Genomic DNA, 15,730 nt, shown 5'->3' on the forward strand with positions numbered 1-15,730 from the left:
TCAAGCAAGGGGTTTCTTTCTTTTTTCCAATTAAAGGGTTTTCAAATCCCTGCATCTTCTTTTTCTTCTCTTTCATTGAAATAGAATTGATTTTCAAGGGGCTTCCTGAATATTGCTGTTCCATTCTAACTTTTTAGTTGTTTGAAAGGTCATTAAGAGGCCATTTTTTAAACTGAGTCAAAAATTGATTTATATTTCCTCCAGCCTACTTTGATATAAACTCTAAAGTTACTGGCAAAAAGTAAGTTTAGACATATGAATTCTGCTTTTCCTTCTTGGAATATGTCCGTGCTTATTCCCTGCTTGCTGACCCAGAAAATGCAATTGCACGAGAATGCCAGTTATGCCTAGAATTGGTCAGTGCAGATGAGGAACATACTTCGTAAAGGTTATGTACATCTGGTTCTTGGTTTCTGCTAAAACTGTAGGTCCCCTGATCATTTTCTTTTCATTTCACTGTTAAATTGTGAAAATAGTTCACCTTACGGGGTCAAGAGGATCCTGTGTTTAAAACATGGGCTTAATTGAATTGTGTACGCCCAGTGATTTTTATTGAGAAGGTGGAGGGGAGCAGTATTTTCTTCTCTCCTGTAGCTTTACAGTTCTTAGATTTGTGTCTTTGGGGGCTTACTCATTTTTCATCATGCCTAACCACCCACTTTTATGTATTGCCAGCCTCCACATTTGGGTTTTGATTGCCATCTGTGGCTGAACTATTATTAACTCTCTTCCTCCTATAATTTCCAGTCTTTTTCTTCCCCCTCTGTTTCCTTCTGCAGATTGCAGGAACTGACGCTGTACAATCCGGAGCGCACCATTACAGTCAAAGGCAACGTGGAAACGTGTGCCAAAGCTGAGGAAGAGATAATGAAGAAAATCAGGGAGTCTTATGAAAATGATATTGCTTCCATGAATGTTAGTTTTAATATGAAGGAAGTGTCTTTATTTTGATGAACAGTTAAAAGATGTTTTCAGTTGCATTAACATTGATTCCTTTAGTGGCATCTTTGTTAGATGTAGTTTCTAACTGATTTTTAGCACCACTGTGCCCTGGAAAAGTTCGGAAGTCACAGGCTTTGACATTATGCTTGGTTATCTCTGTGATTTTAGCCAACTTTGAGCCTTAGCTTCCTTATCTGTGAGGTAAGGCTAGTACCTACCTGCCTTTAAAAGGTTAGTATCTTCCATGCGATGTTAATTTGAAGGAGATTATTAGGAATGTAGGCTTTAGAGGTATGTGAACTGGGTTTGAGTCCCAGCTCAACCATTCATTAGCCGTAGCTCTGTCCTCTGGGACAACTTACTTGGTCTCACCGAGCATTGTTTCCTTATCGATAAAATGGGGCTACTGCCTACATTGTATGCTTATTAGGATTATGATAGATACAGTGCACATGAAAGCTACTGTTAGGAATATAAACTTAAAACTTACTTAGTTACTCATAAGCCTTGGTTACTCATAAACCTTGGCGGTAGAAGAATTTCAAATGACAAACCCACCTGTGTAATGCAGCGAAGGCAATTAAAGTGAATTGCTGACATTCCTTAGTGGATGGGATGGTGCTGAAAATGGAGCATTTCAAAAGTCCCTCTTGAATTTTCAAGCAAATGATTGGGGGAAAAAAAAGCCTCAACTGGGCCTGTCATCTGAAGCATTACACTTAGGAGAAGGGAAATGTGAAAATGATGCTACCTTTGTGGGAAGAGCCTAGAGTGCTCATTGGTTTACCCCTGCACGCCTGCCTGCCTCCTGCCTGCCTCCACGTTACCACTGCCATTCAGTCGTTTCAGTCACTCGGGAGTACACCCGACCCCGTGTGCCTTTGAAAGAGTCTCAAGTATATGCACATCTCAGTTCTCTAATCTCCACCTTCCTCAACCCTGATAGAATGAAACCAAAACAAAGTCCCATTTCTAGCTCCTGGATCCATTCCAAAGAAAGGTTTAGTTGTGGTAGTTTCATGCGGCTGGGACCTGATTTCCAAAGGGCTTGACTTAGCCTCAGGACTGCCAAACTTTTTCCATGAAGTAAAGCTCTCTTAATAGATGTGTCTGTGTTTCTGGTCTGTTTTTCAATGAACGGATCTTGTTTGCTTGCTTCCTCAGTTAATGCAAGGTTTTCAGTCTGTATTTACTGTGCACCCAGAGTGTACAGAGTACATGTGTGTCTAGGCGCTGGGAGCCGGTCATAAAGGAAAGGAAGTGCTATGTTCCTTGCTTTGAGAAGCCTAGTGTGGCTTCAGATCGAAGAGGAGGCAAACAGTACGTGGATTTTAAAATATCAAGAAATATAAACCAGACATAGCCTATGTACTCAAGCCTATGTAATTATACATGGATGTCTGCTTTGTTCTAAAATTTGAGTCATAAAATGATCTTTTTTCTTTACTAGACAAGAGGTCACAGTCTTAATATTATCACTTATAAATGCTCACTGACACTTGCCTTTTAATTGTAAAGTGAAGGGACCTTTTTACCATTGCAGCTTCAAGCACATTTAATTCCTGGATTGAATCTGAATGCCTTGGGTCTGTTCCCGCCCACTTCAGGGATGCCACCTCCCACCTCAGGGCCCCCTTCAGCTATGACTCCTCCTTACCCTCAGTTTGAGGTAAGACAGTGTGCCTTGGCTTTCTTGATGGTTGAGTGGGATGAAGTCAGAGGGACACAGTCTGGCCTTACTGCCCTCAAGTAGTGTGACATTAGTTGCAAACTGGGGGAAGTCTTAATGTAAAACCTGGTCCCTGTGTGATCGCTCATCAGTTTGACGCCAGTACGTGCTTTCCAGTTCTTGTCAATGGAATCTTTTTATCTTTGTAGACATTTGAGTTATTTTGAAGTTTTTGGGTGGTAGGTAGCATGAATTTTCAAATATAAAAAGAGAAGTTGTAGACTTTGAGGAAGGGTTATTATTTTTAAGTGTTGAAGGAAAAAATTTTTAAAAGACTTCCTTCATCTTGAACTTCATCTGAAAGTTTACTGCTTTGAAAGGTCAGTAAAGACCAGCCATGCTTTCCAATTTGAATGTTTGTACTTAGTAAACAGTGAGCTCAGGTAGTTGTGCCCACAGATCCGCTCTGCATGTGTGTTTGTATGCAAACGTTAAACAGCTTTTATTTGTCTGTTTTTAAATAGGTTGATTATTAAGAAATAATCCTTATTTTTATATTTGCTTTTTAAGAATAGAATTGTTCCTGAGTCAGAAATAGGAGACCGGTGATAGTATGAAAATAAATGCAGCAGAACAGACAACATGTATAATAGTGTTTTGGGGGGTGGGAGTGGGGGCTAGTTAGGTTTACTTATTTATTTTTACAGGAGGTACTGGGGATTGAACCTAGGACCTCATGCATGCTAAGCATGTGCTCTCCCATTTGAGCTACACCCTCCCCCTGTGCAATACTGGTTTTGGAAAGAAGTTCACAATTCATTTGCATCATCTACCTCCAATTATCATTGTTAATCATGTGCAATAATTAGCATTCTAGGATCTTCCTCAATGAATTTGGTTTTACATCTTTCTCCTCCTATTTGGATCTGATCTTACCAAATAAAGTGTTGAGTGGTACCTCCTACACCAAATTAGAGAAATGTCCAGGGGGAGGAGATGAGGGATTCCATTATACCACTGCCTAGAGTACATGTAGAATAAAATGCCACTGGATCCTCCAGGGAACACAGGTTGCTGATTGTTCATCCTGTCCCTTTTAGAATGAGACTTGCCTTTGCCTCTCTTAGGTGTGCTTAGTTTTTGTCATCTTCTTGCAGTGTGTGTGTGTGTTTCTGTCTTTACTGTTGGCATCATTTGCATCTTCCACTGCAGCTCATCTGCCACTTTGAACCTGTTTGGGCTTAGAAACAAAGCCCTTTAGTCCAAGGATAGGCGTCAAAATTTCATACCAAGTGTGGATAGATTGATGATGCGTTTGCTGAAGCTTTGTACCAGGGCTCAAGGTGAGGTGAAGTGGCTGCCATGTTTGTACCCTGGTGTTAAAGGGAACTGGTGGGAAGACAAAGCGCCCTGCTGGGAGAACCCTGGTCAGGCCAGCTCTGTTGGTATCGCTGTGGTCAGTCTCCACTTCCCTCCAGGCTTGTTTTCTCACCTGCACGGTGAAGAAGCTGAGCTGGGTGAATTATCTCTAAGAACTCTTCCTTCAGGTCCAACATTTCTAGTTTTTATAGAATCTGATAACAAAAAGAGGGTACAAGTGAGCCTAAAGAGAGTGTATGGACTTAACCTCTAATATGCCTGCTAATTTCTTTATTACAAATAGATGCATTTGTCTTATGATTGAGTTTAGAGCAGATATCTCCCTGACACTTCAGTGTAAAATGACATTGATTAAAAGCCACAAGGAGCTGATTATTTAAAGTAATTCTGTGCTATAGAAACTCTTACCTAACCTACATTTCTGCTTGCAAGCAGCTCTAGCTTGCTCCTTGGGCAAGCCCCTTAGTCTCTCTACTCGTCACTTTCCCAATTTAAATTGAACAACTCTTTTCTTAAATTATTGATATTTCTTTCAGGGGACGGAGGTAATTAGGTTTTATTTACTTGTTTATTTGTTTATTTATTTACTTACTTACTTATGTTTAGTGGAGGTACTGGGGATTGAACCCAGGACCATTTGCATGCTAGGTATGTGCTCTACCACTGAGCTGTACACCGTACCCCTCACCAATTTTTTAATTTAATGATATGGTTCTATAGAATAGTTTATTGTGTTGGAAAAATTAGGATTGTTTTAAGAGAAGTGATATCATATTAAAAATATATTTCCAAAGCACTTTTACCATATTAAATGTCTGAATGACTTACACAAGTAGCTGTTCTGTTTTATTTTAAGACCTGGGAGAAGGAGATCAGTGATCTTTAATTAGTGAGCCAAGAATAAATGTAGTGAGAGTGATCTCACTGGAATAAAGTGGTCTTGCTTCTCTTGAGATTTTAAACTAAACACAGTAGGTGCAACTGGAAGTAGCCAGTGGGAACGGAAGATGCAGGGGCTGCCAGCGGTAAAGGGGGAAGCACCGCAAGATGGCAGAGCCCGGAACCCCGAACGGCCTGCCTGGTGGCTTCAAGGGCAGGAAAAGGAAATTCTCATTCTTAAAAGGATAAAATGTGGACATTCTTAGAAATCCATGTTCTTTGCAGAATTCCAGTGGGCATATTTTACTCTACATGTATTCTAGGTAGTGACGTAGCAGAATCCCCAACATCACAGCCGGACAGTTCCCTGAACTGGTATAGGCGATTCCACTCGAAACACTAAATGCTAAGAAATGAGGCAAGTCTGTCATCTGTCTAGCTGGAATGGCTGAAATTGTGGATATATTGTGTGCGTTTGGTAAAGATGAGTGTGTTCTTGTGATTTCTCTGTAGACTTAAACCTACGACTAACTCCACCTATTGGTCTTAGATCTCAAAGAATGTGTCAGGAATTATCCATCGAATTTAAAAGTGGAAAGGAGACATGTTTTTGTAATCCATCTTTTCTCCAAAATGGGAAAAATCTTTGCTGTTGTGAGCTTTAAAAATAAGTGCTCACAGTTGCCTTTTCCTTTTACAAATACATAGGTTTGTAATCCTCTCTTGGGTGTTTGGTATATATTTTTATAAACTTTGTAATTAGAAGTGATTATTAATGGGTGCATTGTACTATTTTGAACTTTTCTCCTCAAGAACATTTACCTTGATGTTAGCTACAATATTGTCAAAACTCTTAGGAAATTTGGCATAATACTGTTATTTAATATGCTGCCCATGTTTCAGTTTCCTTAGTTAGCCCAATAATGTTCCATGTAGCTGTGTGTTTTCAGTAAAGAATCCAATCAGGAATCACACAGTTCACTTAGTTGGGATGTCTCTTTAGTCTCCTTTTTTATCTTTACCCACGCTCCATCCCCCCAACCCCTTTGTTTTCTTCTATGTGGCATTGAAAAATCCTGGTTAGGGGCTTTGTAGAATGTACCTTTATTTGGATTTGACCGACTGCCTGCACATGATTAGGCTCAGGTCATACCTTTTTTGGGGGGCAGGAATACCTTCTCAGTGTGTCACATTGGGAAGCAAGTTGATGTCAGTGTGCCTTATTATTGGTCACGTTAAGCTTGATCATATAAAGGCAATGTCTGAGTTCTTGATTGTAAAGATACCTTTCCTTTTTGTGGTCAAGGAAAAGTAATGAGCGGTACTTTGAGAATGTGTATCTTGTTCCCAACAGTCTTTTACCCTGAGCTTAATATCCATTGCTGACATTTGCTCAAATCATATATTTTATGTCTTCCATTACATTTATTAGCTGGCAATTTTCTATAATGTACAGCTTTCTCTATTTTGTGCTTTACATTAATGAATCAGAATCTCAATGGGAGCATTTGAAAGCTCAGAAACTTGTGGTTTTGTAAGGTGATCAGGAGTTTTTTGTTACCCATTTATTGTCAAGAACTACTGTTCTGCAAGTAACGTTTACTGTTCTGTGGGGACTAAACTATTGTTTAAAAAAAAAATCTTCTGTCAAAGCTGTTGCATAGGAGACAATATTTGGGATAACCGTAAATATCCACCACTCACGTTATGTCCCTTTTTCTAGCTTGTTCAATGCTAAAGTGTGGTGAAAAAACTCACCCCTTTTTCTTCGGACCACCTGTCATTTAAACCCATAGGTAAATATCAGTCCAAAAGCGTCTGTGGGGTGCTGCCATATGCCAGTTTTCATGCTTCTAAATATATTTTGGCATGCTATCTGTGTCAGGATTAGCTCTGGCTGTGTGTTACAGTTTAAAAAAAAAAAGTTTAAATGAGTTTTCCTTTTTCATGAAAAGAGTTGAAGGGTAGACAGTCCAAGGCTGGTAGTAGTCCTGCCCTGTCATCTAGGACTAGTGCTCCTCCTGGCTTAGCATGCCGTCTCCTGGCCCACAATGACTGCTCATGCTCCAGCCATTGGGTCTGATTCCAGCCAGCAGGAAGGATGAAGGATCAAACATTAGCAGCCACTTCATATAAGGATACTGCCTGAGGACAGCTTTTCACACTTCTGCTGGTGTTGTGTTTGCCAGAACATAACACCTGGTCATGTCCCAGCAAGAGAAGCTGGGAAGCAGAGTCTGTAATGGAATGGAAAAAGAGATATTGGGGACAGCTATTTGACTCTGCCCTACTGAATTTAGCAATATTACCTGTCAGAGGAATCTCTGGGTGGGAGGAGCCTGGGAGGGAGGAGGTAAGCTATTAAGTCCTCCAAAACAAAACAAAGAAAAATGAATGAATTCTAGAGGAGAAAATTCCCCTCCTCCAGATTATTTTCATCTAAATAAAGGGAAAACACAGTTTTCAGAGAATTGTATTGTGTCTCTGGATACCAGTTAAAGTAAATTTTACTTCCAAATGGCTGTCAGGTAATTTTCCGGTTTAATGTTTCAGGGAACAACTCTTCAGCATGTTTTATTTCAGTACATAACTTGCTGGGGGAGAGGGTGGATTTCTAAGTTGGAATAGCTTTGCCTTCATTATCTATTTTTGGACTTTGTTCTTTTTCTAAATCCATATCACTAATATATTAAGTGGTCACAACTTTTTGAAATTCAGATAAACCAACTATTATTTTTAAAGGCAGTAATTAAATTTACCAAAGCTTTACTAACAATTTCCTTTATTCCCTTTGGCTTCACTTTTCCTGCTGAAGAACCTAGTATTGTAGGTGTTCAGTTACATTTAGTCATACTTCATTTCACTGTGCTTCCTTTTATTGCACTTGTAGATATTTTGTTTTTTATTTTTGTTTTTTTAAAAATTAGTTTGCAGCACCCTGCATTGAGCAAATCTTATAGGTGCCATTTTTCCAACAACATTATTTTTGATTAGGTATGTACCTTTTTTTCAGACATAATGCTGTTATTGCACCCTTAAAGACTACAGTATAGTATAAACATAACATATGCACTGGGAAACAAAAAAATTCATGTGACTTACTTTGTTGTGATACATGGTTTAATGGGGTGGTCTGGAACCGGACTTGCAATGTCTCTGAGGTGTGCCTGTGTCTAAAAACTGGGGTAGATAGAGAATTAAAGGCAGGCAGGTGTTTGCTCTCAACACTTGACGATGCTCCTGCACTGCATCTACTGCTGCTGCTGAGAAGCTTACTGTTCCACAGAAGCTCTCATAGAGAAGTCCGATACTAAGATAGTCTATCGTTGATGCCCTGTTAGGTGAGCAGTGAATCTGCTTTTACTTGAAATGTAAACTGCCTGGCAAGGAGTAGGTTTGGATGACTAAGTGGTTCAAAGACTCTGACTCTATTTTTATGTACTGCTTCCTCTTTTAGACTTGTTTCATTTTTCTACTTATGTTTGCCCTCTTCTGCTTTGTAACATGAAAGTAGAATTGATGCATCTTGTCTTGGGATAAATCCCTTGCCTCTGTTCCATTCCCTCCCCCTAAATCATACCCTTCTTCCTGGAACCTGCCAGGTTGATTTTTCCAATAGAGCCAGAGTCGGTTCTTCCAACAGACAAAAAGTCTCTAGTTCCTGCCTAGCAGCTGGCTCATGCAGTACTTAATTGGCAAACTTCGAGTTTATAAATGACAGGAAATGCTCCTTTCAGAAATGCTTGAACAGTAGGGAAGAGGCAATTGGCAGCTAGCGAGCAGAGCAGGAGCTGGAGCTGGCATAGCACACGATGGCACCCGTAGCTGGACGCTCTTGGCAGCCTGCGTCTGGGTTGGCAGAAGTTAGCCTTAGAGCCGTTGTCTTCATCATTTTGATAGTGCCTTTGGAGGCTGCACAAAAGTCTCCAGAACAGTGTAATCTGAAAATTGCTAGCTTTCTGCTTATGGAAGAGGCAAGAAAGGTGAACACTTTCATAGGTCTTACCTAGTTTGAGGTGCTCTTTAAGAAATAAAATATTTTGATTTGTTAGATCAGATGACTCTGATGGGGTCTCTTAGTCCTGCTCCTTGGAATTTCTTACTGTGGGTGCACTTCTTTTGTCAGTAAACAGTTTCAAAGTAAATAACTCATTGAATACATTTATTATCTCTAAGAGGCCTTAGCTACCTAGTTATTGGGGAGAAACTTTTTTGCCTTTTTTTTTTTTTAAAAACTTCAGTATTTTGTTCAGGTCATGAAGTTGAGTAAACTCAATTTCAGTTCCAGACCAAAATCCATTAAAACAAAAGAAAACAAACAAAACAAAAAACGCCAGGAGTATCTATTTTATAAGGCAAAGGGAGACATTGGCATTCTTCCAGGTTCCTGGAGGCTGGGCTCATTGGCTGGCATGCGTGTTTCCATGCCTTTGTGATGTCTTAGATTCTGTTCTCCACAAAGTAAATACACTTAACCTTACTGTTTGCTCATTCTTGTATCCCCTCATCATAGACGATTAGGAATTACTCATTGGCAGGCTTCACTAGTTATGCAAACTCTCAGTTGAGCAGCTTTGTTCTTCTGTTATTTCAAGCTATAGCATAGGGCCTGCCAAGAAGGCCAAAGGAAGTTTTGCCGATAGGCATCTGGCAGAAAGCCATTGGGAAGCAGCTTGTGTCCTGAATATCCTTCACCTCTGAAGGTTTAGGAAGAAGGGTTCAGGATAACACAGCTGAACGTTAACTTAAATGCAAAGCATGCGTGTGGAGAAAGAGTTGAGTTTTTTCAAGCTCATTTCAGAGACTTAAATTCATAGGTGAAAGAGGTTTATCATAGCCCATCGTTCTGGCTTCTTAGTTTTATAAGTAAAAATTATCTGCTTATCTGGGTGTCCATCCCAATCCTAGAAACATGGCTCACTGTACAGAATCCCATATAAGAACAGGCCACTTTAATGATTGTCAAGTAGACAGGATGTTTATGTGAAATGACTTATATTCCCAGAGGAAATTTTCCTTGAAAACTAATTTATGGCCAGGGATAGGCTTGCTGGACATGGAACTGGAACAAAGGGAACTGGGTGGGTGTTCAGAAGCATCTTCATCAGGCTTCAAGACATCTGATGAGTCAGCTTTTCATGGGGGCTACTGCCAAGAGCACACAGCACTGCCCACCAGTCTAGGCCCACTCCTGGTATGCTTGGTTTGCTTCTAACACTGCCCTTAGATTTCTGGGGCTCCTGTTTTCATCCCAAGTTAGGACACATGTCTGCATACTGATTCTTCATGTCTTTGCCCTTTCTTTCTATTATATTTTGGTCCATTTAGCCTTTCTCTCCTGATCACCATTCCTTTTCCAAAGCTCTATACAACTTTTAAATGTATTCTTAATCTGCCTATTGGATTTGTTACCTCCTACCCACCCCCACCTCCCAAAAATCAATGGGAAAAAAAACCATCTGTAGCCTTTCATCACTGTGTCAGAAAAATAATTTTGCTTTTGTTCAGTTTTTGAGGCTATAACAGTTTCTGCCCATCAGCTTTTCTCATAGCATTGGCCTTCAGTATATTCCAGGCTAAGACACATGCTCCAGGACCTCTGCTCTAAGGATGACAACTATTACATTAGGCTTCTGAGGATATTCAGAAGTTGCTCTCTGGGGTCAGTCTCTGCAAAAGTAGTTTTTACTAAGTGAACAAGTAGTTTTTCTCTTGCAACTAATTCATTTTTTTCTTTAATTAGCAGCTAGAAAGCTTAGAGCCAAATTTGTATGGTAACAGCATTTCTGGTTTTATCTTATCTGTTGAGGTCCCTATGTTCTTATTTCTTCACTTCCTTTGTCTTACCTTTCTAAATTTTGTGTATTTTGTAAGCAGCATAAAATCTTTCTGGAACAAGGCCCAGAAAGCAAATAATTATACAGTCATGGCAAAGTACAATGGGGCAGATCTGGGCAAGTTACACATTAGATTTAGTCTGAGCATTAGAAAAGTCTTTATCCCCGCCAGACCTCCTCCTGCCCCTGCTTTAAAAAAAAAAAGTATATTATTCAGAAGAATATTATATGGATGTTCTCAGATAAAATATTTAGATCCTATCTTTACAAAAAACCTGGTTAAGATTAACCTAACAGTTTTAATAGAAGAAGCAGAATGACAAAATAAATGGATACTAACGTTGAGCACAGTTTATGGTCACTGTCAGCATTAATTCACTTAGTCTCTGCAGCTATTAAAATAAGAAAGGCTTTAAAGTGTCCCTCTGGAATAAATGGTATATGGTAATTGCGTAAGACCCTGGCAGGCTGTGAGGTACGGGGCTTTCCAGAAAGAAGCACTGTTCTTTTGACTGGGAAGTACTGAAGAATGAAATTATTTTGTTGTGGTGTTCTTCCCTGATGCATAACAACAAAGGTTGACTTGGGTAAGCTGTGCAGGACAGGCACCTCTGACAGATCTCCACGGTCAGTTCAGTGGGAAGGCAAAGCCCCTTCTGGTGTGTGTGTACTGAGGCTTACAGAGCCACGGGGAAGACTCCTTAGGCTGACAACTGTGTTAAGACCTACAGTGTGTTACGACGCCCTGGGAAACATAGGAAATACCAAAGAGGTACCAAGTTGTAAAGCATATAGTATGTACGTCTATACAGATGGTAACGAAACAAAATCTAATGATCAGAGAAAAATCCAATGGTTTTTGTCAAGAGTATTTTCTGGAGTTGAATTTTAGGCTAAGTTGTATAGGAGGCAAGGAGGTGCATGGTGGTGGGTTACAAATAAAGGAAAGAGACTCAGAAGAGCAGGGTTCAGGTATTTTTATTTGTAGAAAATGAGGCATGGGGTCTAGAATCCCACATTGCTTTGTTTTTTGTAAGTGAAAGGTATGTTTCGAACCAAAATGATTTCCCCCTGTCTTTAACACATTTATTGACTGTATAATAAATTTATTAGCATGAGAATTTGGAAATAACAATTTTAAACGTTCATGCTCTGATCCAGCATTTTCGTTACATAAAATCTTAGAAGTCTGAGGGTACAAGATTTATGTTTAAAGATTTGATTGCAGTGTTATATAAACTAGTGAAAAATTGGAAACCACACTTTTTAAAGGCTCTTTAAAATAGCATTCTTAGATATAGCAAAATAATAGTAAGGGGAAGATAAAGATTGTGGGGTTTGTTTTGGACAACTCTGTGATGTAGTTATTCTATTCTCATAGTAGAAACAAACATTGAAACGCTTAAGTTTCAGTTACAAAGCATCTTACACATGCATAGGATGGGTGTGTGCAGATGAGACAACAAACCTCTTTCTGTTCCTTGTTCAAGTAAAGTTTCATATATACGCATATATGTTGGTAATTCAATTAAACTAATCTTTTTTGGGGGTAAAATTTTAAATTGAGTTATAATTGACATAATTTTCAGGTGTACAACATAATGATTCAATATCTGTATATACTGCAAAATGATTACCACAGTAAGTCTAGTTATTAACATCCGTCACCACGCAGAGTTACAGAAGTGTTTTTTCTTGTAATGAGAACTTGTAAGATCTACTCTTAGCAACTTTCAGATATGCACTAGAGTGTGAACTGGAGTCACCATGCTGTACATTGCATCCCCAGGACTTATTTATCTTGTAACTGGAAGTTTGTACCTTCTGCCCCTCTCTACATCATTCTTAATCTGCAGTTACCCCTATTCTTGCAAAATCAAGAAAAAATTTAATGGCCTGTCTCTAATGCCCCTTTTAGCACATTGATGATCAAAAGCTTAAGCTTTTGCCACCTACACATAACACATTTTTTTGACTCATAGGAAGTCATTTCAAAGTAGATAGAAGAATGATACAACCAGGGAAGGCAGCACCTCCTTGAGAGTCCTATTTGGCATTTTTCTTTAGAGTCACTTCTGCAGCTCTATGGGTATTTTAAAGCACATCCATACCCCTTGGAAGTGGGGTATATACTTTGTGTGTGTGAACATATTTTAGGAGATAGGGAAATCCAGGTGTGAATCTTGGCTCCAACATCAGTCAGTGTATGACCTTATGCAAGTGATTTAATCTCTGGTTCAGTTTTCTCATCTTTAAAATGGGAATGTTGTTAGTTTCTGTCAGTTGGATCAGTTGTGAGTTGTAAGTGCACAGCACCTCACAGAGAGGAACTCACAGTTTTATCACACAGGATTCCTATAGACACTTGCCCCCGATCGTAGTTCTCTTCCTCTTAAACCTGACTTTTTAGCTCAGCATGCTTTTTACCCATCTCCGACTACTTAAAAAACACAAAGGTGGCTTTAAAATGTTCCACGAATGTACGCCTTAACTGGAATTCCACCATTCTGTGTGGGCTGAGTGGGAACCTTTTTGTGTAATTGGTAACATTTTTGAGTTTTAAAAATGTTTAGGCCCCAGGTTCTACTTCTAAGAATTTATGAACTAGAGATATTTGTACAAGGGCACAACTTTTTTTGTACAAAGATCTGACTGCACTGCAGAACAGGGATGAAAATGTGTCAGCTGTGGTGTCTCTGAAGGAGTAACTCCATAGAATGAGGCAGGGACGTGTGAACGACACGGGAAAACACCCAAGGTGTGTTGTTAAGGTAAAAAAGCTAATTAGAACAGTGTAATTGGTAGTATGGTCCCATTTATTTATTTTCTTACTTAATATACTTTTCTCTGTGAGGCATGTCTGCGTGTCCTTTTCTAGTCTCCCATGTCTTCCCTTTCGTTGGGATTTTTGTCATTCTTCCTGATTGTTTGGCTTGAAAAAAATCAATTAAAGTGCCAAGCCCAAATAGTTTTAGGTAATTAGTTGATTGTGGAGTTAACAGTTTAAGCTTTTCTAATTGATTTTGGTAATTTAAAAGTTTTTGACATTTTCATTAGTATTGACATGGTTGTATCTTATTTTTTATCTTGTCTGGTATCATTTCCTTTTTCTCAGTTCCATTTTTTAATTGATAAATTGACAAAAGGCTTTTCTTTTAATTAAAGAACCAATTCAGCCTTTTGTTACGTCTAGAGAGTTTCTGTTTATTAACTTACTTTTTAAAAATAACTTTGCTTCAGAGGAAGGGAACTAAAAACTTAAAAAAATTTCCTGCCGAACAGTGAGAGTACACCATGTCCTGTGGAGCAGCCTCCAGCGAGTCTGTGCTCAGGGACAAGAAGTGGAACAGGGGTCCCTCTGTTCGCGGGCTCCTGCCAGACGGTGCTGCTTAGTCCTCTTGTTTTCTGCCTCCACACTGGGCTTCCAGGGAGAAGATGGAGATGTTACTGCCACTAGTGATTTTTGCGTGGTAAGAGTGGTGATGTTGTTTGCTGGACCAACATTAAGTGGCACAAAATTTGCCACATCTGGTGAAAATGAATGGGGCCAGTGCTGCTGTTTTCTTTGACCAAGATTTTCAGAAACCACTGAAAATGATCAAATTCTAAGATTTCCCTAGTTCTTGAGACCCTTGAAAGCAAAACTACTAGCATGTCTTTGAGACTTTTTAAGAATTTGGGGAGAGTTTTGGTTAAAAAATCCAAAAATTCGACAGCAGCTGTTTTATGGCTGTCTGTGTACATGTTAGGGTACTGATGTAATGTGAGTACTTGGGAACGGAACTTAGAGTATCCAGGAATATAAGAAGTTTCAAGAGAATTCTGTGAAGTGTTTTTTATCAAGCAGTTTATCAAGTGTACATGTTTTATTGCAAAATATCTTCTAACATCTTTAGAAATTTTTGTGAGGTATAAATTTTTTAAGCAAATGCATATTATTTTACTTTGGTTTATTCAGTTGTGGGTCATCTTAAAATATTTCTTAGTATATATGGGAAATCTCTAGTCTCAGTTTTGTGGTGAACCTAAAACTGCTCTAAAAAGTCTTAAAAAATAAAAACACTTTAAAATATTTTCTTAGAGTGAATTTCTTAATTATCCTTGGAAGCATGTTTTTCTTACTGGCAGAAAGTAAACAAACTGTTAACTGCATAAACATGTGCACTGCTCCTGCATTTAGAATCCTTAAGCTCACTGGTAACATTACTAAACCCTTAACTTGGCCTTTTTAGGAACCCAGTCACTGAACTGTTCTCTTGAGTGAGTGTATCCTTTAGCGCTTCAAGAATGACTATTTGAAGGGAGACTCAGGAAGGGCACAGCTGGCTTGAGGCGGGAAGATGAAGGACGGCATTTTACCACTAAAGTCAATTAGTTTTCTTCTAACCCTGTCGTGTGCTTGGGTAGTACTGAATGGTATTGGTAAGGTTCTTCATTTACTTGTCAAGAATCTGTCTTGGATGTAGGATGTACTGCTAGGGGAATCTTGCTTAATTTTAAGCACACTCTTGTCCCTGATGTGTTTAAAACTTTGTAACATTTACATAGCTTTTAAGTCTGTAACTTGGATGACATTCTAAACTTTAAGAGAATTGTGTAGTGACATTTTAAATGCTAATGCTTTCAGAATGAATATGAGATCTTCTCGACCTGTTAGATAAACTCACATCAACATACTGCGGTGGTTCTTCCTAAAACTATCCTAATATCCCTACAGTATGAGAATGCCCCCATCCCTCTGCCAGCCACATAGCCTCATTTGTATCAAATAAGCACGTACGTCCTGTATTTCTTTTCCAGCAGCAATCAGAAACAGAGACTGTTCACCTGTTTATCCCAGCACTCTCCGTCGGGGCCATTATTGGCAAGCAGGGGCAGCACATCAAACAGCTTTCTCGCTTTGCAGGAGCATCTATTAAGGTACTGTTCTGCCAGCTGTGGCTCTCCGCGTTCTTTACATACAGCAAATTTCAGAAGCATGTGTCTTCTGCCACTTTGTAATCTGAATTGAATGTGGCAGTCT

General features: G+C 39.2%; 1 protein-coding gene across 3 annotated transcripts in view; it reads left to right on the forward strand.

Moving 5' to 3' along the window:
• IGF2BP3 (insulin like growth factor 2 mRNA binding protein 3) overlaps positions 1-15,730 on the forward strand; it is a 122,522-nt gene that overhangs the window by 98,175 nt on the left and 8,617 nt on the right. For 2 of the 3 annotated variants that reach the window (XM_006179193.3, XM_032483854.1), the window contains exons 9-11: positions 780-915; positions 2,486-2,611; positions 15,508-15,627. In XM_006179193.3, coding sequence (XP_006179255.1) covers positions 780-915; positions 2,486-2,611; positions 15,508-15,627 — 382 coding nt within the window. The remainder of the gene's footprint in view (positions 1-779; positions 916-2,485; positions 2,612-15,507; positions 15,628-15,730) is intronic. The other variant, XM_006179194.2, reaches the window with a different exon arrangement.

Source organism: Camelus ferus, chromosome 7 (genome assembly GCF_009834535.1).
Source record: "Camelus ferus isolate YT-003-E chromosome 7, BCGSAC_Cfer_1.0, whole genome shotgun sequence".
NCBI lineage: Eukaryota > Metazoa > Chordata > Mammalia > Artiodactyla > Camelidae > Camelus > Camelus ferus.